This window comes from Rhinolophus sinicus, chromosome 14 (genome assembly GCF_057876585.1).
Source record: "Rhinolophus sinicus isolate RSI-liver-muscle chromosome 14, RSI-T2T, whole genome shotgun sequence".
In the NCBI taxonomy this organism is placed as follows: domain Eukaryota; kingdom Metazoa; phylum Chordata; class Mammalia; order Chiroptera; family Rhinolophidae; genus Rhinolophus; species Rhinolophus sinicus.
The window spans coordinates 19,744,744-19,771,039 of record NC_142514.1 but is presented as its reverse complement, the minus strand read 5'-3'; the positions used below and the strand labels follow the sequence as shown (position 1 = coordinate 19,771,039).

At 49.0% G+C, this 26,296-nt stretch overlaps 1 protein-coding gene and 1 long non-coding RNA gene across 3 annotated transcripts in view; one reads left to right on the top strand and one right to left on the bottom strand.

Moving 5' to 3' along the window:
• Window positions 1–7,824: 7,824 nt before the first annotated feature.
• The window catches only part of OPRD1 (opioid receptor delta 1), a 41,230-nt gene continuing 22,758 nt past the window's right edge, over window positions 7,825–26,296 (bottom strand). The window contains exons 1-3 of one of the 2 annotated variants that reach the window (XM_088790768.1): window positions 19,744–21,346; window positions 17,789–18,138; window positions 7,825–15,132 (exon numbers count right to left, since the gene is read on the bottom strand). In XM_088790768.1, the coding sequence (XP_088646894.1) occupies window positions 14,609–15,132; window positions 17,789–18,138; window positions 19,744–19,766 (897 nt within the window). In that variant the 5' untranslated portion in view covers window positions 19,767–21,346 and the 3' untranslated portion in view covers window positions 7,825–14,608. Of the gene's footprint in view, window positions 15,133–17,788; window positions 18,139–19,743; window positions 21,347–26,296 lie in introns of those variants that run through there. The other variant, XM_088790767.1, reaches the window with a different exon arrangement.
• Window positions 15,124–25,293, top strand: LOC148755588 (uncharacterized). Its single transcript, XR_016018594.1, has 3 exons — window positions 15,124–15,357; window positions 21,407–21,655; window positions 24,836–25,293. It is a non-coding gene; the product is annotated as an uncharacterized LOC148755588 (long non-coding RNA).

Genomic DNA, 26,296 nt, shown 5'->3' with positions numbered 1-26,296 from the left:
AGGCTGGGGGGTGGGGAGGGGGTGAGAAACAGGAGCACGTGTTCCTTCAACAAAACTTTATTGAGCACACTATTAAAAACTGACCAATATTCTGCTCAGTCTAAGAGGGGAAAAGAGTCACAAGACCAGGCGACCAGGAATGGTGGAGACAGACGGGAAAGCTCAGGCCTGAGACAGGGAGTGTGGCTACAGTCTGTTACAGATTCGAATCTTGATTCCACCATTTACAGGGCGTGTGACCTAGCCAGTCATATTTCTCTCCCATCTTGTCTCCTCATCAGTCAGATGAGGTAATGGCACTCATCCTGCCTGCCTTTCCTGACTCCAGGAGCTAGAAGGGAAAGCCATTTGTAAACTGAGAGTTGCTCTCTATCCATAATGGACATTCCTGTTGTGAAAAGGCCCTAAAGCAACTGTATACCCAGAGCTCAGAGAGAGGAAAGGATCCCATTTGAGGGATTAGGGAAGAGTGCCTGGAGGAGGCAGCCTTCCAGCTAGCCTTTCAAGGATGAACTTACTACATGAAAATGGAAGAGAACATTCCAGGTGGAGGAACAGCCTGCACAAGGCCTGGAAGTAGAATAGTAAAAGTGTGCTCTGGGAGCAGAAAATGGTCTAGTGTAGTTGGAACACAGAGTGGATTGTGAGACCAAATTGTGGAAGGCCTTAAATGCCAGGTTAAGGCCAGGAAAGGAGGATGGGAAGAGATACTGACATTTGGAGATAGCCATGGAGTCTTTGAGATAGATAGAGACAGCCATGTTCTTGCTGGGGTGTGGCAGTCATTTGGGGCGCTGAGAGGAGAGGAAGAACTAACTGATGGGCAGTGGTTCAGAGGCCCCCTCCCCAGGATGACATCGAGATGGGCAAGAGGCTGCAGAGCCTCCTCCAAGGAAGAGATGGGTGTTGGCAGGGATGGAGAAAAAGCTGAGTCAGATGCTCCAGTCCAGGGAGGGACCCATGCATGGGCAGAGAGGGTGTCCACCAACAAACATTTAAGGGCTCTGAAAGGCCCACTGCCCAGGAGTTCCTCGGGGTTTGCTGCAGTGTGAGGAGGAGGTAAATCCCACCAGAGGAACTCCTTCCCAAGGAAGGTGTCATCTCCAGAAGGCCCTGCTGAAAAACAATGGGTGCCAGTGATAGGTTTGTTATATATCTGTCAGGCACCACGAACCTGTTCGTGTGAGTCAGAGAGGTGAAGTGATCTCCTGGAGATCGCACAGCCAGTAAATGGCAAGGCCAGGACTTGAAGGCAGCACTCACTATTTCCTGAGAGGACAGGAAGGAATTGATTGAAGTGCTAAGAAGTCTAAGATTCTGGCTTTGAGGGGCTAAGAAACCTGGGAGGAGCAGGTGCCAAGGAGAAAGAAAGGAGGTGTCTGCCGCCACCTTGTGGTCATACGGCTGCTTCCGCGGAGGCGCAGAGCTCCTGAGAGAAGCTGTGGCAGGGGCTCTACAGACGAGCTGACTTGAGTGCGTGGGTATTAGTTTGAAGGAAGCGGGTTGTGGTGAAAGGGTGGGCTTTTAAGTGGAACTGTCATGGATTGCATCTCCAGCTCACCACGATTTGTGAGACCACAGGTAAGTCTCTTATCCTTGTTCCTCATCTCTTCTCTCAGGGCCTTTGAGAGGATTAAAAGATAGTCTTTACTCCTGCAAAGACCTTTCACAGCCTTTATGCAATCTTTGAAGTTGGGAAAACCGAGGACCCAGAGGCCAGATCCAGAATTGTGGGGCCAGAAGCTTATTTGGAGGTCTGTGTGAAAAAAAAAAAAAAAAAAAAAGCAAGAGCATTTGAGATCTTGCTCCCTGGCATATGTCATCAGTTTCGCTCAAATAAACTCATATGTAGAAATTCTCTACAGCTCAGTGATTAAAAAAAAAAAAAAGAAATCTTACTATTTGCAACAACATGAATGGACCTAGAGAGTATTATGCTAAGTGAAATAAGTCAGACAGAGACAGACAAATACCATATGATCTCACTTATATGTGGAATCTAAAGAACAAAATTTAAAAATTAAAAAAAACAAAAACAAAAACAGACTCATAGATACAGAGAACAAACTCATGGTTACCAAATAGGAAGGGGGTTGGGGGCTGGGTGAAAAAGTGAAGGGATTAAGCAGTACAAATTGGTAGTTACAAAATAGTCATGGGGATGTAAAGTACAGCGTAGGGAATATAGTCAATAATATTGCAATAATGATGCATAGTGCGAGGTGGGTACTAGCCTAATTGGGGGGGGGTCACTTTATAAATTATATAAATGTCTAACCACAACGCCGTATACCTGAAACTAATATAAAATAATATTGAATGTCAACTATAGTTGACAAGGTAATTCTCTACATATTTGGACACTTTTTTTTTTTTAACGAGGGCACAGCTCACAGTGGCCCATGCGGGAATTGAACTGGCAACCTTGGTGTTATTAGCACCATGCTCTAACCAACTGAGCCAACTAGCCACCCCCTAGACATTTCTTATGTTGACACTTACATGGCATAGTATAGCAGGATTCCACAGAAGCCCACCCAGGACCACCCTTCCAACCCAGTGCTACATACAAGCAAGGGCCCATTGGGCTCCTTGCTTTGCATCAGGTGAACTGGGGTGAGTGTCTCTCTGAATTGTGGGCCTCCTTGCTTTAAGTAGCAGGCCATGACTTTATTTGAGCTGTTTTTAGAAAATCCTTGAGGTGCATAAGGGTTGAGATAACCCAGGAGAATTATGTTTAATGGCAAGTCTCCAAAGGAGAAGCAAGAATATCTGAGTCCTCTACATACCCAAGTGTTGCTCCTGAAGTTTTTATTCTGTGTTAGTCAGCTCCAGTTCGCTATAACAAAATACTGTAGACTAGGTGGCTTAAACACCAGAAATTTATTTTCTCACAGTACTGGAGGCTGGGAGTGTGAGATCCGAGTGCCAGGATGGCAGGTTTCTGATGAGCCTCTCTCTCTTTCTGCCTTGCAGACAGTGGCTTTTTCACTGTTTTCACATGACATGGAGAGAGAGACAGCAAGCGCTCTGGCATCTCTTCTTATAAGGACACTAATCCCATCATGAGGGCCCTACCCTCACAACCTCACCTGAACCTAATTATCTCCTAAAGGCCCCATCTCCAAATACGTAGCATTGGGGGTTAGGGCTTCAACATGTGAACCGGTGGCTGGTGGGGGTGGTAGGGAGAAAAAGTTCAGTTGTAGCATATCCATAGAGGGTTTTGTGGCTCAAAGCTTCAGACCTATAATGGGTTTGGGAGTGTAGGGGTTAAAAAGGAAAGGAAGGAAGGAAGGAAGGAAGGAAGGAAGGAAGGAAGGAAGGAAGGAAGGAAGGAAGAAAGAAAAGAGAAAAGAAAAGAAAAGAAAAGAAAAGAAAAGGGCAAAACTAAGAATACAAAATGCCTGTAGCCATTCAAGCTGGAGGACACAGCGGGAAGGAGGGGTAGTCAGTGGAAAGAGACAGTGGTCTTAACCAATTGAAGTGAGCGTATTTTACTTCTGCAAATGTTACAGAAACATATGAACACAAGACCAGCGTCCCTTTTAGGGCCTATGCACGTGTAAGGCCTTGACTGACATATAGCCTCGTGGTGAGTCCACCCCTAGACTTGGTGGAGTCAAGTATGAGGTCTCCCACAGGCGATGTGGGAATTCTGAAGCCAGAGCAGGATCAGGGTTCATGTCTCCCAATGCCCTCCCCTCCCCCCACCTCCACCACCCTGGCGGGATTTTCACTCAGATCTCCCAGAGTTTCGTCCCTGGAACTGAAGCCATAGTCACTGCACCTTCTGTGTGGCCACATCCTAACGGTTGGGTTGCTCAAGCCAGGACTGCTCAGGGATCCTTCATTCACCCAGTTGAAATCTTCCTTTGCTTTCCAGGCTTGGGGGTCCACCCCCATGAGCCCCAGGAAGGCTTCTCTGCCAGCCCTTGCCTCCCCAGGCAGTGCCAGCACTGCGCTTGGCATGGAAGCCTCTGCTCAGTGCAGAATTGTCTGAGTCCCTGCAGTGCTGTCAGTCTGAGCTTGTCCACGTATGGTCAGTCCAGATGGACACATCCTAAGCCCCTCCTCTTGCAGCCAGGCCTGAGGGGTGGGGGTGGGAGAGAGGATTCAGACCCAGTCCCAGCCCTTCTCTAGCTCACAATCTGGTGGTCAGGTAAGACAGGGACTGCGTCTTAAAACTTTTAGGGCTAAGAATAACTTAGAGACCAACCAGTCCAATGGACTGTCAAACTCTTTTAGAAGCCCCATGTGGAAAACAGAGGAAGCTGTGTCGGGGTGTTGGAAGGTCCCTATGCTTGGCCTCTCCCGGTGCTCCTAAGGAACTATGAGTTGGAACCACTATTCAAGTTCAAGCCCTTTGCTTTAACAGAGGCCCAGCAAACGTAAGAGAGGTGGCCGAGGTCACAGAACAAGTTAGTGGCTGAGGCTGGATTCAAACCTAGTCTGCTTGGCTCCAGGTTTGAGGTTCTCTTTGCTCACTCTCAACACTGGACAGTTGGGGCTAAACCATCCCCTCCCACCCCCAACCCGCATCTCCATGCTCTCACTCTGGACCCTCTATGTGCTCAGTACAGCTAGAAATGGCAAAGAGAAGTTCAAAGGTGGTCCCAGAGGCCCATGCGCATGGGACAGCAAGGAAGGAGCCCTTTGGGAGACCCAACACCGAAATGAGGGCAGAGGCTGGACTTTGATCTGTTGGCTCACTGCTTATCCTCAGTCTGCGCACAGAGCCTGCGCACTGTTTATAGTATATGTTAGTTGAATGAATGAATTTGAAGAAGCAGCTTAGGGTAGGGGAACCTGCCTGGGTGGGGAAATCAGCCTCCAGGTTGACTTCATCCACCTCTGGCCCTTCTCCTGGTCCCCTGGGAGTGGGGATCTGGGCTGGACTTCCTGCCGGTCTTAGTAAAGATTTCCAGCTTTGCTGCATCTTCCTTATCTTTCTCTTCAGAGTAATGTCCTGACTATCAGAGGAAGCTGTTGTCTGACTTTGGGCAAGTCACTTCCCCTCTCTGAGCCTCCATCTCCCCATTTGTTAAAAATACTCCCTTTGCAGTGTGTTTAATTGTTCAATTGAAACAATTATTATGACATTTCATGTGCCAGGCATTGTAGAAGGCACATGGGATAGAAAGAAAATAAATGAGGTAATAGCTGTAAAGGACAGCAGTGCCTAACTCAAAATGGGTGGTCAGTCAGTGATAGTTCCCCACCCTGCCCAGCCCACGCTCACCCAGTATCTTCCAACAGAATGCTTCCCTCATTCAAGACCCTCCTTCAGGAACCAGTTCCAGTCCACAGCTTCCAAGGATGAGGAGAAAGTGGAGCAGGTGACTGAGCCAGACTCCAGATCAGGAGTAGAAACTAAATAAGGGTGTTAATGCCAGGTGTGGCCAGTAGGTGGCAGCAGCATCCGTGAAATGTGCTTATCTTCCCGCAGATTCTCCTAAATTTCTCCCAGGCCAAGCTGTTTGCTTGACTTCACGTGTAAGAACATTAGGTGTATGAATGAGTGTGTTTCCCGGTGGAAAGTGTGTGTATAAATAAATACACGTGCGTACCTGTGGTATGAATGCATAGGTGCATGTGTATGTGAGTAACATGTATACAGGTACCGGGAGTCTGGGTGAGAGAACAGAATGTACCTGACAGTGTGAAGGCCTGTATGAGGAGGATGTTTGTGCACACAGGTGTGTGTATGTGTGGCCTCCGGATCAGTGTGGGTCTATGTGCATGTGGCTGTGTGGCGCGTATGGACCACCCCAGTTCAGTACCTGTTAACATTTTGTGTCCTGGACCCGGACTCCTGGCACCTTCAATGAATCCTGCAGCAAAGTGCATGGTGACACAGTACACACCCCATTTCAGAGGGTTCTGGAATCACCTGTGTACACCCTGGGTCTGCCCCTGGGGAGGGACAACACTTGAATGTTAATAGAATGGGGGAACTGGGGTAATTCCCCCCCCTTCTTTTCAAGCTTATAAAGTTTCTCAGTTTCTATAATGAGCATTCCGTAGTAATCATAAATGTTATTGAAGGAAAAAAAACCTGTTTCTTTCCACCATCTTTCCTTTTCCCCTTAGGGAGCAGCAGGGTTCCCATGTGTCTGGCGATGCTGTGGGGCTGGCAGCCTGTTGAGAAAGAGCAGGTCTTGCTCAGCGTGGGGCAGCCCTGGTAGCCGCTGTGGGGGATTCCAGGAAGGTGAAAGGTCAGCACAGAGCAATCACAGAAGGCTTCCTAGAGGCAGAAGAAGTGGGACTAGCCTGGAAGTATGATGAAGTTGGCACATGACAGGAGTCTGCCCTGCCTGTTCCACTTCTCTGAGAACTGCCTGCCCTTGGGCTGGGCCCACGTTCTTCCTGGGGAGGGTCCCCCTTCTCCCTCAGAGTGAGCTTAAGGTTGTAGACAGGCAAGATTGAACTTAGATTCCTAGAATCCCCCACTGGGAAGGGGCATGAGAGGTCATCTGGATTTTTCAAGCAACTGAGAGCTATTGAAGGTTAAAGGCAGAGTGTTTCCCAACAATAAAGTGCCCTAGTTACCATGCACAGCTGTTGTCTTGTTTCCTCAGGAAAGTCCTGATAAGTTAGTTATAATTGTTACTCTAGTTTACAAAAGAGGAAAGTGATGCCCAGAGTGGTTATACAGATGTGCCTTTCCTTGGGGCATACACAAAGGGAAATGAAAAATTTCCACTGTGCACAGGCACTCAGATAAACACCCAGGTGCCCATGCACATGTTGTGCAAACTCTCTCTGTCTCTCTCCCCCTCTCTCTGTGTCTCTCTCTCTCCCACTCCCGCCAATCCCAACCTCCCACCCCCTTCTCTTTTACCTTTAGAGATGTCCTTCCTAGCCGCAGTGGGCATTAGCTCTGGGTGCAGCTGCCAGGCCTCTGTGAAGTCTCCTTAACCTGAGTCCCTCTCTGTAAGCAGGTTGAGGCCCAGCAGTCAAGCCCCCTCCCCCCCTCCCCCCCTCCCTGGGAAGGTTGGGAGCCCTGCCCAACTGCTGCCCAACTGCTGCCCACAGTCTACGGCTAAGGGGGGCTGAGATCCCAGGCTGAGTCAGGGCGGCTCCACCTGGGTGCTCATCACCGTGACACAGCGGCCCCAGGTGGGCTGCCCCAGGCTGAGGCTCTGGGTCTCTGAGGGAAGATTGCCCCAGAAGAGGAAGAGGGGCTCCGTGTCCTGATGCCCTCTTAAGGACCTGGTCACACGTGGTGGGAAGGCAGATCCTGGGCCAGGAAGTTTCCCTTCCAAAGAGTTACTTATTAACCATCAGGGCCAACAACTATTTGAGAACACTGAAGAGGTGGAGAAGGTGGCATGGGGCATCAGGCTCTAACTCCCACAGCCAGGGCTGCCTCGAATACACAGAGGTTTGGGGATTCCATAGCCAAAGGCAAAGTCACTGTGGGGCAGGGGGATGGAAATGAGGTGGGGGTAGGGTGGACGGAAGGGGGAGTTAGTGGGAGTCCCAAGAGCCATGTGGGGTAGGAAAGGGACTTAGATTAGGGGGGTGGGCCACAGGGAAGAAGGAGGAGCCAACGGGAGGGTGGGAGGAGGAGAGGGAGGCTCAGAGGCCTGGTTTGGTTTGGGGCCTACTCTAGGAAGTGGCTACAGCTGCCTCGTGTGTCTGTCTCTCCAAACAAATGGGGTTCTTCAGGACAGTGTTTTGTCTCCCTCCAAGACAGGTGCTGAGGGTAGGGCTATACTTTCCACTCAGTGTGAGCGAGCAGGTCTATAGCACCCTCCCAGACTGGGGCCTCCTGACACAAGGGAATCACAGAAGGTGAGCAAAAGAAACAGCCAGAGATGCAGACACTAAGAATAGTGCTCGCTTTATTGGGAAAACAGAAGGTTGAGTCCTCAGTACCGAGATGGGACCCAGGATAGGCAAAAAGCCAGGTGTTTGAGTCTAGCTTCATTTGTGGCATGCCTGCTTCCCTCACCCCAAAGTGGAGCAGCTCCAATGACAAACACCAGACCCCTAGGCGTCCTTTTTCCTGCCTCTGGGCAAATGCCCGGGGGATTTTACCAATAGCTAGCTATTTCTGGGGGTCAAGGAACATGAAGGAAATGTCTCTGTTCTCTCTCAGGATGACAGAACCCCCAGAACCCATCAACGCCTACCTCTGTCCCTCCATTGTGCAGAGGTGCAGAGATGGACAGAAACCTGCCCAAAGTCAAACAGCAAGAAGTGGAACACAAAGAGTCAACCCACATTCCCTGTCTCCTGGCTTGGGACTCATTCCAAGAGGAGATTCTAGAAGATGAGCCCCTTCCGATGGATGTCACCTGCACCAACACCCACCGAAGAACTCCATCCCCATGACTCAAATGTTCAGGCTTGAAGGCCTAGGCCAGTGCTACCCAGGGACCTTTCTTCCCTCCCAGGCTGTGCCTACCTCTTGGGACCCTGGGAGAGCAGTCCTAGTGAGGATAAAAGGGGACAGCTATGTATAAAGTACTTGGGGAGAAGACATCCTCTTGATAATTTCTTCTCCCATGCATTCTGTCCCACCTTCCAAAACTCAAGGAGATGGTTCAAAGTGGAAGTCCTTTGCTCCTGACCTGCCTACAGCACTGAGACATGGGTCGGAGCATGTAACCTCAAACACTACATAACATTAAAAAGCTCCATGCGTCGAGCACTTCCTATGCACCAGGCACTTCATTCAGCCACTGGGTAGAATAACTAGTGTGTGCCAGTTGCAGTGCAATTTGCTGGGAACATTTTCTTGACCAAAACAGACAAGGTCCTTCACTCACAGCCTCATTCTAAATCTTCACAATTTCTTACCAGGTGAGCATTGTCATCCACGATTGAGGAAATGGGCTCAAAGAGTGAAGTGACTTGCCCAAGGTCACACAGCAAAGTTATGGCAGGCAGTCGAGAAATGACAGAGCAAGCAGGTCTTCCAAGGCAGGAAGGGAATGAATGGGGAGAGGGACCCGCCAAGGTCACAGCCGTTTCTTGGGTGGCTGGCATGTGGCTCCGTTGCCAAGGTGATGAGACACGAAAACGGGCCCTGGGAATGCTCCATCCATGCCTGTGAGCTGGACACAGGACTCCCTGGTGTCCTCTGTGGAATCACTGAGCTCCTCTTGGGAGGCAGGAAAAGGAAAGCAGAGGAAATGGGCTTGACAGATCTAACATGGCATCCTTGCTGGCCTGGCCATCAACATGCCATGTGGCCTTGGCAAGTCATTCCCCTCTCTGAGCCTCACTTGCCTCATCTGTAAAATTGAGGTAATAATAAGAATGCCTACTTCATGGTTATGCTGTGAAGATGAACTAAATTACCCCATGTAAAATGCTGAGAGCACTGATGAGCACTACGTGCTGTGTATTACCTACTGCCATCACACGGGCTTCTCACTGAGACGGTGTGGGAAAGCATTCTGCACTCCGGGAAGGGCTGGGCCCCCTGTGGAGCTCGTGGCCAGTGGAGGTGACAGGGCTAGAACCTGGGCAACCCCCAGCCTAGTGCTCTACTCCATCATGATGTCCATCTTGAAGGCCCTCACCAGGCCCTCTTTGGGTCCCATTTTGAATTCCCAAGCTGCCTGCCACCAGAACCACACAGCCAGCTGTCCTAGTCCCCAGTCTCTGCAAGCTCGGAGTGGGGGACCAGGCTCAGACTCCCCCCAGCTCCCAGCACTATGTGCTCTGTGCCCAGAAATAAAAGAAAGAAAGAATAAATCCATAATGAAAGAAAGGTGTGTGTATGTGTTTTGTGTGTGCGTGTTGGGGCCACAACCCAGGGGCATCCCTTCTTTGGGGCTTTGGAGCCTGCAGAGCTGTTCCCATGGGAATCTGCAGTAGGTGCCAGGCAGGGAAGGAAACCAGATGCCAGGCTCCGGCCTAGGAAGCTATTGCTGAAAACAGAGAGGGCTGGTCCTTGGGTGGACCTAGCAGGTGCCCGGGCTGGATTATTGCTCCATCCAGTCCTCTCAGGACTCTGGCAGCCCCTCTCCCCCTGAAGGAGCATTTCAAGTTGTAAGCCAAGCAAACCTTCTTATACAGTTGCCTCTGGCAACCCCATCGTGGTTATAAAAATAACCCTGTCTTGGGGACCTGCTACATGCTAGAAACTTTGGTAAGTACCTCATGGCAACACCTCTAGCCTTCAGAGGGGCTCTTAGAAGTGAGGTGATTTGCCTCAGATCACGTTGTTAGCGAGGGGCCAAGAATCCAGCAAAATCAGGAATCTTATTAGAGACTAAGCATCATATTGGAGACTGACTCATTCCTTCATCTTCCATCTAGGAAGAAACAGAAGCTCAGAGAGGGCAAATCCCTTGCCTAAGTCACACAGCCAGTTAGCTTCAGAGCTGCGATTTGAATCCAGGTTTGGGGCTTCCCAGGCCATGTGGGAGACTGAACTTGAGGACTCCGGTTTACTCCCATCACCCTCCTGCCCTCCCCACTCCCAACCTCTTATATGACACTTGAAATTTTCCATCATTCCCTCCCCCTGGGAACGCCCTCATCCTCCAGTTTCCATGGCAGCACATTCTCCCCATCCTCCTTCTTCTTCTCAACAGCTTCTCATTCTCCACAGCGGCTCCTGAGCCTAGAGGGATTCCCAGGCTGGGTCCTCCGTTTCTTCTTTCTCTTCATTACTCGTTCTGAAAGCTCATCTACCTTCCTTCTAGGTCTCTAGCTCTGACCTGCACTGCAACTCCACTTTTAAGTAATGAAGGCAACTTACCATGTACTAAGAGCTTACTTCAGTGCTGGGGCCTTTATAGCAGGTCCTCGAATAACGTTTCATTCAATGTCATGTCATTAGAACACTGATGAGGGGAAAAAAATTGATTCCTGGCCGGGGCCACTGTGTGGCGTTTGCACGTTCTCCCATGTCTGTGTGGGATCCCAAAAATATGCACGTGAGGTGAATGGGCGTATCTAAATGGTCCCTGTCTGAGTGAGTGTGGGTGTGTGTGTGACTGGGCCTTTGAAGGAAAAGTGTCCTGTCCAGGGTAGGGTCCTGCCTTGTGCCCTGAACTGCCAGGAGAGGCTCTGGCCACCCGCAATCCTGAACTAGAATAAGCGGGTTGAAAAATAATTATCTTGTTTTTATTAATCTTTGTTATACATACATTACTCATTAAATCCTCACAACGACCCCATGAAGGAAGTTCACTTTACAGAGGAGGAAACTGAGGCACAGAGAGGGAAAGCCAAGATCTGACTCTAGCCTCAATCACTGAAACTGTAAGACATTTTGGAACCAGAGGCAAAAACTTCCCTCCCACCTCCTGAAAAGAGAGGAATAGAAATTTGGGGGGAAATCAGACCTACTCCACAGCTCTGAGAGCCTTGTGACGATCTAGAATTACACTGTCAATTTGGAGTTATAAAATGCAGCATGCACAGTACATTTTGAAATGTGAAGAGCTGGAGAGTGCCAGAAGGAACAAAAGTTCATAGAAAATTGCCCTTTCCTTCAGATTTTTCCATTTGGTTTTAAGTCTTCAGAAACCTCATCCTGGGTTCCAGCTATTAAGGCTCTTCTACTTCAATGATGCCTGGAATTCACTGGAAACTTGGGCGTTCTACTGCCCTGAGTTCTGCCACCACTAACAAGCTCTGTGACTTAGAGGTGAGTGGCTTTACTTCTCTGAGCCTGACTTTCCTCTAAAATAAGAGTAATACTATTTTTCCCACTCCCCACCCAATGTCCACCAAGGGTTAGTATCAGAACCACTCAGTTAAGTTCCATGCTTCAGCTGCACACAGCTTCTTGGGTTTGCCAAGCACTTGAACATTTCCATGATTTTGCACACGCTGTGCCCTCTTCCTGGTGGCCAACCCCTAGTCATCCTTTAAGGCCCTCTGACCCCTTTCCACCTCTTCCAGAATTGCTACAAATGTTTCAGTAAAAAGCTAGGAAACGCACTTTCCTATGACACCCTCCCTGGGGCTTTGTCACTGCAGGCATCAATCACACTGAGATGCAGTGATCTGTTTATGCTTTGTCTCCCTGCACAGGCTCAAACTTTCTGAGGGCAGAGGTGTGTCTGACTCATATCCAAATTCCAGTGCCCAATGTGCACAGCCTGGCATGAAGTAGATTTCAATACGGTTTGCTTTACCTTAAATGCAATGTGGTCTGGACCCAGCCCCTGCTGAGCCCAGGACAAACTTATATATGAGAAGTGGTAAAAGGGAGCCAGATCTGTCATAGCCACAGAAAATGTCAGTGAGCAGACCTGGAGCAGCCTTGAGACAGGCCTGTCCTGGGAGACGTTGAAGGGGACACAGTCCTTGCAAGAATAAGCAGACCTGGATCCAATGTCACCTCCTTCAGGAGTCTTCCCCAGTTCCTAAATTGTCCCCTTCCTCTGACATCTCCCCAAGGCATTCTCAGGAGGGGTCCCAAAGTGATAAGGAGTGTCCAGGAGTGTTCCTGCCTTGCTGATACCCACCCCCATTCAGAACCAGAGGTCTCTATGGTCACAGGCTCCATTTGGATGGTGAAGGTGATAAGGTGAGCTGGCACCTCAGGCATAGGTAGCTTAGCAGGCTGGATGTGAGTGCTGGGCACTGCCCCACATCTTCCAGGGCACTAGTGGAGCCTTTCCTGGAGGAAAACATTTCCCAGGTCGGCAGCTTTCAGGGACCTCACCCTGAAAAAGGGACTGTGCTTTGCCCACTAAGAGCATCCCTACTTCTAATGTGCCCAAAGCCCATCTTGGTGTCTAATCCCCCAACCCCCTGAATGATAGTTCAGCCCCTGTTAGAGTGACAGCCTCCCAGACAGGGGAAAGGCTTTTGTTCCAAGGAAATGACTGTCAAGGGAAAAGAAGTATATTGTTTCTGTCTTTCTTTCTTTCCTTTTTTTTTTTTTTTTTTTTTTTTGGCTTGAGACAAAGACGTCAATTTCTTTCTATCTGTCCCAAAAAGGGAAGAAAATTAAATTTGTTTTTACAAGGATGTCAGAATACAGCTTCAATAGGGAGTCAGGATATATGACTGAGGCAGTGTCTGGGGGGGGGGATGAGGCAACGGAAACAAGGACAGACCCTGATATTGGGGGAAGCAAAGATCTGAGAACACCTGAATAAAATGCCAACCAAATGAAGAACTTCTATGCCTAGCTCTCAGTGGAACCCCCCTCTTGGCACCTTGGAGGGGGCAGCTAGAGCAGGTGGGGGACCTGGAAGTCTAGGGGGAAAGAGAGAAGGGAGCACACATGGATATTAGCATAACAGTTATAAAAGCCTTGCCCCCCAGTTCCTTCAGTCAGGTCCCTGTGCGGGCAGTTCCAGCTCACTGGAAACACTGGACACACTGGGCACAGCCAGATGTTAGGAGAAGGGAGAGGATTTCTTGGAGGTTCTTCTCAGGAGCCAAAGACTCAGAGGCTGGGAGGAGGGAAACTGCACTGGTGCTTCAGACGCCCCATCTAGTTCCAGGTGCACTTACTCTCCAGAGAGCTGTAACTCGCAGTCTTCTGTCCTCCAGCACCGGGGCCAGAGAAGCCAGGGTTCTAGAGACACCCCCCCCCCCCAAAAGCATCTGCCCTCTGGCTCTAAGACCAAACCTCAAAGCAGAACCACCTCCCACTTCCCACTTCAGCCCCCTACCACCATCCCTTGGTACAGAGGCTGACCTGCAGCTCTGTTTTTTGGAACTGAAGCTGCCACACCTCCTTACTCCTTCTGAGCCCCGATGGAACTGGGGGCTGGGGATCCTACCCAAACTGAGGCCCTGTCCCACTATCCTATCCTGGAGCCACTGGCCCTGCTCCACTGTTGTGTCCCCACCCCCAGGGGGACGCAGTGCTGGGGACACGACTTCGATGCTGAGGCACTTACTGCCCATTCCAAGGAAATGACTGTCAAGGAGAGACAAGGTATACGTATTTCTCTCCTTCTCTCTATTTTTTTTTCTCTTTATTTATAAAGCTGTCAAGTTGAAGGACCTCGGCGAGCCCCTCCTCTTGCTAGAACTTGAGGCTAGGACTCGACTCCAAAGTTCAGGCCCCTATCTCCTGCACACAGGCCCTTTCTCTGCGGCCCAATCTGGAGCAGTAGCCACGCCTCACTGTCCTGTCCTTCCAGCTCACTCCAAAAGAGGCCCCTGCTCACTTACACAGAGGCCCAACCTTTCAGCTCAATTCTCAGACCACTGCCCCTGTTGAGTCCTGGGCCCAGGATCTTCAGGTCTTAAGCAGGACCCTCACTCCCACAGGCTCGGCTCAGGGTTAGAACTCGAGGCTGTCCCAAGGTTGAGGTCCCGCCCCACTGTAGAGGTCCCGCTTATCTGCCCAGTTCTAGAGCCACAGGTCCCACTCCTCTGGAGTCGCTAGCTCTTCCTCCTGCCCCCCCAACCCAGAGCCCTCCACAGTGCTCTCAGTCCAGAGGCACCGCCCCACTGTCCTGCCCTCTGCCCCGCCCCAGACCAGCCATCCACCCACTTGCGGAGCCCCATCTTTCGGCCCCTATATTGTCTCAAGCCCAGCCCCCTTCTCCAAAACAGAGGCCTCCTTCTGCTCCCTTCCGCGTCGTGGCCCCCGCCCCCATTAGGACTCGGTGCGACCGCCAGGTCACTCCGGAGGGGTGTGCGGCGGGCCGGTCGGTCCTGGTCAGGGACCGTCGGTCGGGGTGCAGGCGGTAACCCGTTCGCGGGCCGTGGCTTCCCGGGCGCGGCTGAAGCTACTGGGCTCCGGGCGGCCGCAGGGCGAGCGGCAGAGCTGGCGGAAGCAGCGCTTGAAGTTCTCATCGAGGAAGGCGTAGAGCACGGGGTTGAGGCTGCTGTTGGCATAGCCGAGCGCGATGCACAGGTGCAGCGCGGCCACCACGAGAGGGTCGCGGCGGTCGATGTCCACCAGCGTCCAGACGATGACGAAGATATGGATGGGCGCCCAGCACACCACGAAGGCGCCCACCACCACTAGCACCATGCGCGTGATACGCCGCAGACTGCGGTCCTTCTCCTTGGAACCTGACAGCAGGCGCACACTGCGCAGGCGCAGAAGCATTAGCCCGTAGCACACGGTGATGATGAGAATGGGCACGACGAAGGCGAAGAGGAACACGCAGATCTTGGTCACCGTGTCCCAGTACCAGCTGGGGCTGGGGAACTGGAGCGTGCACACCACTGCCCCATCTGGGTGGAGGAAACAAGGAAAGACAGACAGGGGTGATGGGCTTGTGGGCGTAGGGGGGCCCTGCCTGCCTGTTGGCCCACTCTTCTCACCCTTGTCAAGTTCCACTGCCTCCTCCTGGCCTTTGCTCAAGGTGATTCTTCTACCTGGAATGTCCTTCACTTCTGCATTTGATGAACTCTTACTCATCCTTCAAGACCCCAGCAGGATTGGCCCTAATCTACAAGGTATTCCTATATTCTTTCCCAGTCCCTGCCCCCCCCTTTTTTTTTTGGTGGAAAGAAAAGCAGGTTTATTCAAAACGCCTGCATTCTGTGAGGGTGGTGGACTCCTGTCCAAAACCGATCCCTTCCCAGTCCCTTTATAAGCCTCTATGTCCATGGGCAACAGTAATGATACAATTTAGCCCCAGCCCACTAGATGCCAGACATTATAACTCAAAACACCCCACACGTTTTCAAAGTAGCTTCAGTGGGGACAATATTGCTAAAGTGACATAAAGAGCATGAGTTAACAGCAGGACTCACGTCCTACTAACTGTGTGGTGTGGCCTTAGGCAAATTATTCAAACTTTCCGAGAGCTTCTGTAAAGTGGGACTAATAACAGGACCTAAACCTGTGAGGATTAAATGGGCCAAGGCATGTAAAGCACAGTGGGGTTCAAGCTCTTGGTACCGTCACAGGGCTGAGGGGTAGATACATGTGGGAGTCCAGAGGTCAGGGTAGGGCTGGGCAGGCAGACCTCAGCTTAACGATAAGAACTTTCTGACTTCCAGACTTGTCCAGAGATAAGAGGGGCACCCAGAATGCAATGAGCTCCCTGGTTTTGGAGTGTGGGCTTGGGCTGGATTAGCACCTTAGGGGATGTTGTGAAATAAAAATGTAGGGCTGAGGATGGCCCAGGAGACTCCCAAGATCTCTTGGGATTCTGGAATTGAGGAGCCATACAGTGGACTTGGAGCCTGAGAGTTGTGAAAAGGGAGCTGGGGACCCACAGACAGAGTGGACATAGGACATCAGTCTGGCAAGATACACAGGGATGACGGAGTCCAAGGGCTTCATTGTACAGATGGTAGACCCAGGCCCAGAGAGGAGGAGTACTCGTACAAGGTCACACAGCAAGTGGCATAAAGAACCAACAAGTGCCGATGGCACACTGGGGAAATGATGTTTGTGTGTGTGTGTGTGTGAGTGTGTGTGTGTGTGTGTGTGTGTGTGTGTGTGAGAGAGAGAGAGAGAGAGAGAGAGAAAGAGAGGAGAAAGGAAGCCCATCTGGCCTGGCCCCCAGCAGGGCTGCAGTTAATGGCCTGTAAACTGAAGGCTGACAGTGAGGAATGGGACCCAGCTGCTGAGTCTAAACCAATAGCTCAGAGACGATAAGGGCACTGGGGGTTCTATCCTTGTGAGAGTCAAGGGTGGCCAAGAAGCCCCCCACCCGGCCCGTTACCCTTCCCCTCTACCACAGCACTGATGATCTGCAAACTTTCACCCCAGAGGCCAAAAGGAGCAACAGATATGGGGGCAGGAGCCTTGGGTTCTAGCCAAGTGTCTGGCTGTGTGATCCTAAGTAAAACATCTGATCTCTCTGATTCTCAGTTTCCTTATAGTCAAATGGAGTTAGGAGTCCCTGCCTTGTCTTTATCTCACAGGCTTAATCATTCTAATAGCTGCTATTATTTATTGGGCCTTGGCAATGAGCCAGGCCTTGCCCTAAGTGTTTTACATGTATAACCTCATTTAATCTTCTCAATACCCCATGATATAGTGTGGCTCAGATAGGTTACTGACCAGGGTTCTTTGGCTAAACTAATTCTCCCACTTCCTTACATCAAGTTAGGGTCATGTGACCAGCTATCACTAGGAAGAGATGGACCAAAACATTTAAAAATGGTTGTGCTTTCTCACTACTTCATTTGCTGGCCAGATGCCAGCAGTGAAGGATTCCAAAACCATCATTTGGAGCCTGGATCCCTAAATGACTATGGAATAGAGCCCTTTTTTCTCTTTTTCACATTGGACTGTGATGTGAGTGAGAAATAATACTGTGTTAAGCCACTGAGCTTTGAAGACTGTTACAGCAGCTACCCTGACTGACACAGGTGTTTACGATACTAATTACCATTTTACTCTGAGGAAATGCACCTAGCTGTCATTCTCTGAAGGCTAATCTCTAGGCCCTGCTTTGAGCCAGTGGTTTTCAAATTGGGGTGGAATGGAGTTTGGGATGGGACTGCATATCTTGTGGCCTCCACTGCTCACTGGTCAGTGACACCCTCACCCCATTGGTCATCCATCCACCTCCTTGTAGGACAGTCATCCACACACTTCTGGCCAGAGGCTACATGCACATAGATCAACCATCCATACTCCCACTTAGAAATTTCCTTTGGCCAGCAACCCAGATGGCCACGGACCAGTCATACATCCTCACAACAGTCACCCATTCACATTCCCCATTGGCCGGCCATTCACATTCCCACTGCTTGACAATCCATACTCCCACTGGCCAGCCATCCACACTTACATTGATCAGCAATCCATAACCTCCACTGGTGAGACACCTACACCCACCCTGGTAAGTGGGCTGCAAACCCACAGAAGCCCATGTGCTGCCTCCTGGTGTCAGTGGCCTGTGCCACGGCTCCCTCACTCACTCACCCCGGGGACGAGTCACAGCCATGATCATGATGGGTACACCAACAGCCGAGGCCAGGACCCAGATGCAAATGTTGATCAGCTTGGCCTTGGCGGGTGTGCGGAAGTCCAGAGCCTTGACAGGGTGGCAGACGGCGATATAGCGGTCGACACTCATCATGGTAAGTGTGAAAATGCTGGTGAACATATTGTAGTAGTCAATGGAAAGCACAGCCTTGCAGAGCAGTTCCCCAAAGGGCCACGTCTCCATCAGGTACTTGGCGCTCTGGAAGGGCAGCGTGCTGGTGGCCAATGCATCTGCCAAGGCCAGGTTGAAGATGTAGATGTTAGTGGCCGTCTTCATCTTAGTGTACCTTAAAAGGAAGTGCATGTATAACGTTCCATTTCAGATTGCAGTTGCACATGAAACTCGGGGAGTCGAAATGACTGGCCCCAGGTCACACACAAGGAGCAGAAGGTCAGGAGCAGAGTTGGGGATGGAACCCGGAACAGTCTGATTCTGCAGCACTCCTTTCCACTATAACAGATGCAAAAGGATTTCTCTGACTGGGGGCAACTTTGGCAGAAGGTATTTTAGGAAAAGCCCTTATCTTCTGAGAGGTACTAAGCAATATGGTTAACGGTAAAACTGGGTTCCAGAGGAAAAGAGATCAAGGTTCTAATCCTGCCTCTCCTATTTATCAGCTGAGTGACGCTGTGCTGGTAACTTGAACCCTCTAAACCTCAGTGCCCATAACTGTAAAAAGAGGTGTGATACTTTTACCAACCTCACTGTTGTTATAAAATTTAATGAGATGATAAAGCTCTTAGCCCTGAGCCCAAAGCATGTTAAGTGCTCGGTATATGAGAGCTGTTGTTATTCTTCATATACAAAGCATGAAGGGGTGGAGGCTAGACCAGAGTGACCTGACCTTCTACCCCTGACCTGGCTTTTGGAAATGACTGGCCAGCTCTGAGGAAGGGACTCTGCCTAGCAGACTGACTGGGCCTTAGATTGTCCTCCACAGTAGACCAGGGCTCCTAATCCTTCCTGCAGACCATCTTATCCCCATGCAGCTGGATTCCCCCAGCTGTGGGGAAGGGCAGCAGGTGACAGCGTTACACATCTGATCCAGAGCATGAGTCCAGGTGTCCAAGCCAGATATCTGCAACCACACCTGCACCCAAAACTCTCCACCATCCCTCCGTGCCCTGTGCTGCCGCACAGTTGCCTGTACAACTGGCCCCTTGTTTGGCCAACATTCAAGGGCATGGCCCCTTCTGGGCTAGGCACTGGGTAGCCTAGAGGAGGCTGCATACACTGACAGACTGCCCCTGTGAAGTGTGATCATTTCAGAGACACACAGGTACACCGAGGCTGGGGTAAGAACTGCTTTCCTGTCCCTGGAATGATCTGAGAAACCCCATGAAGGGCTGCATGAGTGACTCCTCAAATTTCAGAGCAGAAGAGCCCTGAGAAGTTAAGAGGAAGTGATTTTATGCAAGGACTTCCCCCAGAATTACTGGAAGAATCTGTGAGAAATGCAGATTCTTGGACTCCCCACTCCAGACCTTCTAGATCTTAATCTTTGAACATCTTTATCTTTAACAAGAACGCCCCACACCCCACCAAGTGATTCTTACGGACTCTAAAGTTTGAGAAACACTATGTAGCCTAAAGCCCATATTGGGCGAGATGGGGAAACCGACCCAAGGTCACACACAGCGACAGTGGCAGACCCAAGCAAGAACTTAGCGCTCCTGACTCCCAGACCAGTGCTCTCTCTCCATTCTACCCTAAGGGTGGCTTCACACTGTGTGTCTCTACCCATCTGATACCCCCAATACCATGCTGAGCCCCAGGCACCCAGGAGGAGTGCCCTCAATGGGTTTTGAATGACTGAACAAGCTCATATCAGCTAAAGTTGTTCCTTCATGAAGTGACTGATTTGTTTGGTTTAGAAAAAATTTTGACTCACTCATTGTCCTCCAAGGCCAGCATCTGTCCCACTCCTTCCCAGAATAGCTGTCATTTGCCCTGAGGTTGGAGAAGCAAAAAAGTTTTGCTCGGAGACAGCAGAAATGCAAGGATTGGGAAGCGTGTCTTCAGGGGGGATGCAGGATCACAGCTGTGTGGGAGTCGGTCTCAACCCCACAGCTGACTCGTCTAATTTTGCTTCTTTTACGCAGAACAATTAGAGGCTGTTCTTTGCCTGCTATTTTGATTTGTGAAGGATCCTTCAATTCCCAGAGGGGGCTGGGATGCTGGGAAGTGGGTGATGAAACCGCTGTAGCTGGTCCAGGCAGGGCTGAGAGGCCCAGCGCTGACTGCCAGCCAGAGCCCCCGCCGCGCCTCTCCTCACAGGCCTCCCCCACCCATCAGCTAACCAGCGCCAAGCCCTGTCCTATTGACCTCCTCAGAAATCATGCCACTTCCCTGCTCTCAAGGCCCTGGGGGCTCCCCAGAGTTCTCACCACATTCCACAAACGGGCCCAGACCGCCTCTTGAGCCTCAGCTCCCAGAACCTGCCCCTTGAGGGATATGCCCCACCCCCTGGCCTCTTTGCTATTCCCTCGGACACATCAAGCCCACTTCCACCTCAGGGCCGCTGGATTGCTGCTGTCTCTGCCTGGAACCCTCAACCCCAAAATTTTGCATGGCTTGCTCCTTCACTCAACTCAGGACTCTATTCAAAGGTCACCTCCTCAGAGAGGCTGCCCTTGATCTTCCTATGTAAAGTACCCCTCTCCCCATCACCACTCTATCTCCTAACACTGCTTCATTTTTCTTTATAGCATGAACCACAGCCTGACTTACATTTATCTTCTTTTCTCTTCATTTGTCTCTCTAACCCATGTAAGCGGGGCAGATTTTGTCCATTTTGTTCCCTGCTATCTCATGGGCCCTACCAAATAATACCTGGGAAATATTAGGCATGTGCACTAATATCTGTCCATTTATTGTATGGACATTTGTTGTACACATGTCTTAGTCCAAGCCTCATCAGGGACCACCCAGCAGCCTCTGCCCCACAAGTCCTCATCCACGTAAGTCAGGCTGTTCATTCTAAAAGGCAGATTTGCAGAGAACAGTCTACTGCTAACAACCCTTCTGTGGTTCCCCAGTGCCATTTGGATAAAACCCAAACTCCTCAGGCTGGCATTCCATCTGGGTAGTCCCCTTCCCCACGTCCGGTCACATCTGTGGTTCCACAGACATTCGGACTAGCAGGCCCTCGTTCCTAAGAGGCAGCCAGTGTAATGGCTTGGTGGGAACCCTTCCAAACCACTTATATGTATACAGCTTTTAATAAAATTTTATTTCTGCCAATGTAGTACAATTACATAGTATAAAAAGTCACCCAGTATTATAATGAAAACAGGTGCCCCTCTGCCCTACCCTTCCTCATTCTTCTGTCCTGCTCCCCAGAGGCTCTTACTTTTCATGTTTTCAGTTAGTCTTCTAGTGATTAGCTCCATAATTCTAAATAATATGCTTAAATGGCTATTTCTTGATTTTATCAATTTTAGACAGTATCTGTTCATGTTTGTATTCAGTGAAGCCAGGCTCGGCAGCAGTAACAAACTATCCCAAAATCTCGGTGGCTTACCCCAATGCACATTTTTTCCTCACCCTTTCAGAGTCCCTCCAAAGTGCCTCCAGGACGACTGTATTCCATGAGGCAATTCCAGCCTGCTTCAGTCTCATGGCTCTACCATGTTACCCAGAGGCCTCCTTGATCAAGAGGGAGAAGAGACAGTGGCAGAGTCATCGAAGCTTCAGTCTAGCTGCAACATAGCACTGCCACCTGAAGCCGACTGACTAGAACCAGTCATGTGGCCCCACCCAACTGCCAGGGGCTGAGAAGTCGTCTTTGAGGAGAACCAGAGGTTAGTGAACACTAGTAATGTCCCCTACCAATTCCCTATTATGGTAGATGAGGATTAATTCTTACACTACTCAACTCCACTTCCTTTCTCCATCCTCCGAATATAGTTTTACCACAATTTTTAAATTTTCAGTAAAGTTGATATTCAGAGTTTATACTTTATTTTTTTTAGGGTTTACATTCTTAGGACTTCGTAGATATCGTCCCACTGCTGAGCCAAGTGGTATGCGATCATTACATTTATTGTCTACTACAGATTTTTGTTTTTCCTGGAATTAATAATTGCTTCTTTTTTTCCATTTGCTTAGTTCTGTGTACGTATTGCTCAATCTCCTCAAACACGCCAAGAGACCCATAAAATGCCTTTTCCACGGAGTCACATAGTCTATCAGTTCCTTTTGTTTTCCTAGTGATCTACTTCCTGGAGCCTCCCTCCTCCCCTTTCAATCTGGGAGCGGTTGCTTTCTAGACCAGCTGCACACCGGTCTTCCTGTGTTACAGCACCGGTTTTCTGGCTTGCAAGTCTTTCTTATTTTGGTTTATGACCTTATTTTGGTGGAGCACACCTTCTACTTCCTAAGAAAGCACAGAAGAAGAAAAATTGTTACTCCTGCATGTCTGAAAATGTCCTTCTTCTGTCCACACATCCTGATTTCTTTAACTGTATATGGAATAGTAGGTTGGAAATCATTTTCCATCAGAATTTTGAAGGCCTGGCTCTCTCTTATCTTCTAGTTTACAGCATTGTCACTGAGGTATCTGAACCATTCTGATTCCTGATGATTCGTATGTTATCTGTCCTCCCTACTGCCAAAACTTTTAGGATCTTTTTATCCCTCGTACTCTGACATTTGTGGTGATGTGCCTTAGGGTGGTTCTTTTTCATTTCTACTGGGCCCTGTCAGTCTGAAGATTCATGTTCTTCAGTATGAAAGGTCTTCACATCATTTCTTTATCATTTCCCCCCTCTGCTTTTCCTGGACTCCCTGGACAATCTATTATTCAGACATTGGGTCTCCTGGATTGATCCTCGAATTTTCTTACCTTATCTCCATCTCTTTGTCTTTTTGGGACAAAAAGACATCCTCTGGGAAATTTCCTTTTCATTATCTCTCATCCTTTATATTGACTTTTTAAAACTTATGGCTCTCATGTTTTATTTTCCCAGTGTCCTTTCTTCTTATTCCTTTTTATATAGCATCTTATTTTATGGACACAATATCTTTTTTTTATCTCTCTAAGGATACTAATAGTTTTTGTTTTGTATTTTCTTCTGCTCTCCGCATTGTTCTTTTGTTGTTTTTTTAAACATTTGTTTGTCTAGTTGTCTGTTTTGGCCTTTCTCTTCTATCCTGGAGACTTCCTTCAAATATCTGGTGATATGTGTGACTAAAGGTTGCAATTTCAGTGAAGCCCTGAATAACTAATTAGCAGGTGTGTGTGTGTGTGTGTGTGTGTGTGTGTGTGTATCCGTGTGGGGGCCCTGTGAACTGGTGGGCTTCACTGTGAGGGAACTGAGTGAAGATATGATTTTACACTGGAGGACATCTAAATATCAGTGTTTGTAGTTCCCTTCTCTGGGACCTTCAGAAAAGAATCTGGGGGGCACATTTCTGGATAGCAAAGATGGAGAAGGTGTCTGGGGATCCCCTCCATTTTCCATTTGGTATCTTGTTCTGACCCTTTGTGTGTCTGCTGGTCCTAAGTTCAGAGTTTCTCTAGGTTAACTTCTCTAGGGGAAAAAAAACTTAACTTCCTGCCGAATGGAGGGGTAGTCAGTCACCTGATTGTGCAGGATACAAGGATGGGGGGGCAGGCTAAGGGTCTCATTGCTCCCTCTATAGATAATCAATCCCCAACCCCTCTTTTCAGTCCCACACTTCACCCCTGCTCAGCTTATTACTCCTCTTCCAATTGCTTTTCTTTTCTTTTTCCTTTTTTATTTTTTTAAAGATTTTTTATTGGGGAAGGGGAATAGGACTTTATTGGGGAACAGTGTGCACCTCCAGGACTTCTTTCCAAGTCATTTGTCCTTTCAATCTTAGTTGTGGAGGGTGCCGCCCAGCCCCAAGTTGCCCTCCTTTGTCTTAGTTGTGAAGGGTGCAGCGCAGCTCAGCTCCAGGTCCAGTCGCTGCCACTAGTTGCAGGGGGCGCAGCCCACCATCCCTCGCGGGAGTCCAACCGGCAACCTTGTGGTTGAGAGGACAACCTCCAACCAACGGAGCCATCCAGGAGGCAGCTCAGCTCAAGGTGCCATGTTCAATCCCAGCTGCAGGGGGCGGAGCCCACCATCCCTTGCGGGACTCGAGGAGTTGAACTGGCAACCTTGTGGTTGAGAGCCCACTAGCCCATGTGGGAATCGAACGGGCAGCCTTCGGAGTTAGGAGCATGGAGCTCCAACCACCTGAGCCACTGGGCCGCCCCCCAATTGTTTTTCATTATCCAAATGTGTGCTGACTTGTCTTAAGGAATGTAAACTTCGACACAAGAGGTGAAATGACTTGCCCAAGGTCACATGACCCGTACATGGCAGAGCTGATATTTAACTCCACAGTCTAGTGCCAACACCTGGTAATGACTCTGCTATACTGCCCCTCAGTGCTTGTTACCTTCCTTCCTGCCCCACTCTCACGGTTAGTGAAAAAGTAAAAAAATGTGAACTTGTTATAAGCCAAGGTTTGTTCATTCATCCAATACGTATTAATTGAGTATCTGGTATGTGCCAGGCAGTGAGTAAGGGAATATAGGAGAGATGACAATCTTGACTTCTTGAAATTTATGGTCTCAGGGAAGGGGCAGACATTGAACAAATTGCTGCACTAATTACTGTATAGTTACCCACTGTTGCCACTCTACCATGAAGGATAAAAACAGGGTATAGTGATAGACATTACCCAGTGGGAGTGTGAGGGGGCTTGTGGAAAAAAACTGGCTTAGATTGGAAGGTCAATGATGGCTTCTCTGAGGAGGTGTGCTATGAACTGAAATTCATGTTAAAGCCCTAACCCCCAATGCGATGGCATTTGGAAATGAGGACTTTGGGAGATGATTATGTTTGGATGAGGTCATGGGGGTGGGGCCCTCATGACACCTGAGAAAGAGTGTGTCTCTTCTTATAAGGGCACTAATCTCTCTCTCTCTCTCTCTCCCTCCCTCCCTCCCTCCCTCCTTGCCATGTAAGGACACAGCAAGAAGGCAGCCATCTACAAGGCACAAACAGAAACCAGAAACCAACCATGCTGGCACCTTGATCTTGGACTTTAGCTTCCAGAATTGTGAGAAAATAAGTTTCTGTTATTTAAGTTACCCAGTCTATGCCATTTTGTTATGGAGCTTCAAGCTAAGACAAGATAATATTTCTGCCATGTTGGGAAGAATGAGAAGGAGCCAGCCATGGGAATATAAGGGGTAGGTTGTTTCAGACAGAAAGAACAGCATGTGCAAAGACCCTGTGGCTGGAAAGAGATTGATGAGCTACAGGAATGGTCAGAAATCACATGTGACTAACAGGCAGTAAGCTGAAGAGGAAGCAACAAGATATAAAGCAGGACAAGTGAGCAAGGGTCAAAATCATGCAGAACCTTTGGGCAATGGCAAGAAGCTTTGATTTTATTCTGAGTGCAACAGGATGACACTAGAGATTTTAAGCAGGGCAGTGATGTGGTTTGATTTATGTGTATTTCTTAAAAGATCACTCTGATTACTGTGTGGAGCCTAAATGGAGGGCACAGCAAAAGTGGGTGAGAGACTGAATTTTCTAGAAAGATAAATCACTTATTGCCCCACCCCCAAAATCCTAATATCGGTCTCTAATTCTTGTGGGGTTTTTTTAAATTTCAAAAAGTGGTGGCTATAACATTGGACCCTCTTGCCTTACACTATATTAAAAAAATTAACTCACAATGGATAAAAGAGCTAAATGTAAGAGCTAAAATTATAAAACCCTAGAAGAAAACACGGGGAAAACTTCTCGACATTGGATTTGGCAATGGTTACTTAGATAGGATACCAAAATCACAGGCAACAAAAGAAAACATAGATAAATTGGGCTAAATCAAAATTAAAACTTTTGTGCATCAGAGGACACTCTCAACAGAGTAAAAAAGCTACCCATAAAATGGGAGAAAATATTTGGAAATCATGTATCTGATAAGAGATTAATATTCAGAATATATACAGAATTAAAACTCAATGATAAAAAAATCAGATTTAAAAATGGGCAAAGGACTTGAATATATATTTCTCTAAAGATATACAAATGACCATTAAGCACATGAAAAGATGTTCAACATTCTAAATCATTAGAGAAATGTAAATCAAAATCACAATGAGATACCACTTCATACCTATCAGGATGGCTACTATTATTATAATAAAAATAAATAAATAAAAAATAACAAATATTGGGGCCGGCCCGGTGGCTCAGGCGGTTGGAGCTCCATGCTCCTAACTCTGAAGGCTGCTGGTTCGATTCCCACATGGGCCAGTGGGCTCTCAACCACAAGGTTGCCGGTTCAACTCCTGAGTCCCACAAGGGATGTTGGGCAGCGCCCCCTGCAACTAAGATTGAACATGGCACCTTGAGCTGAGCTGCCACTGAGCCCCCGGATGGCTCAGTTGGTTGGAGCGCGTCCACTCAACC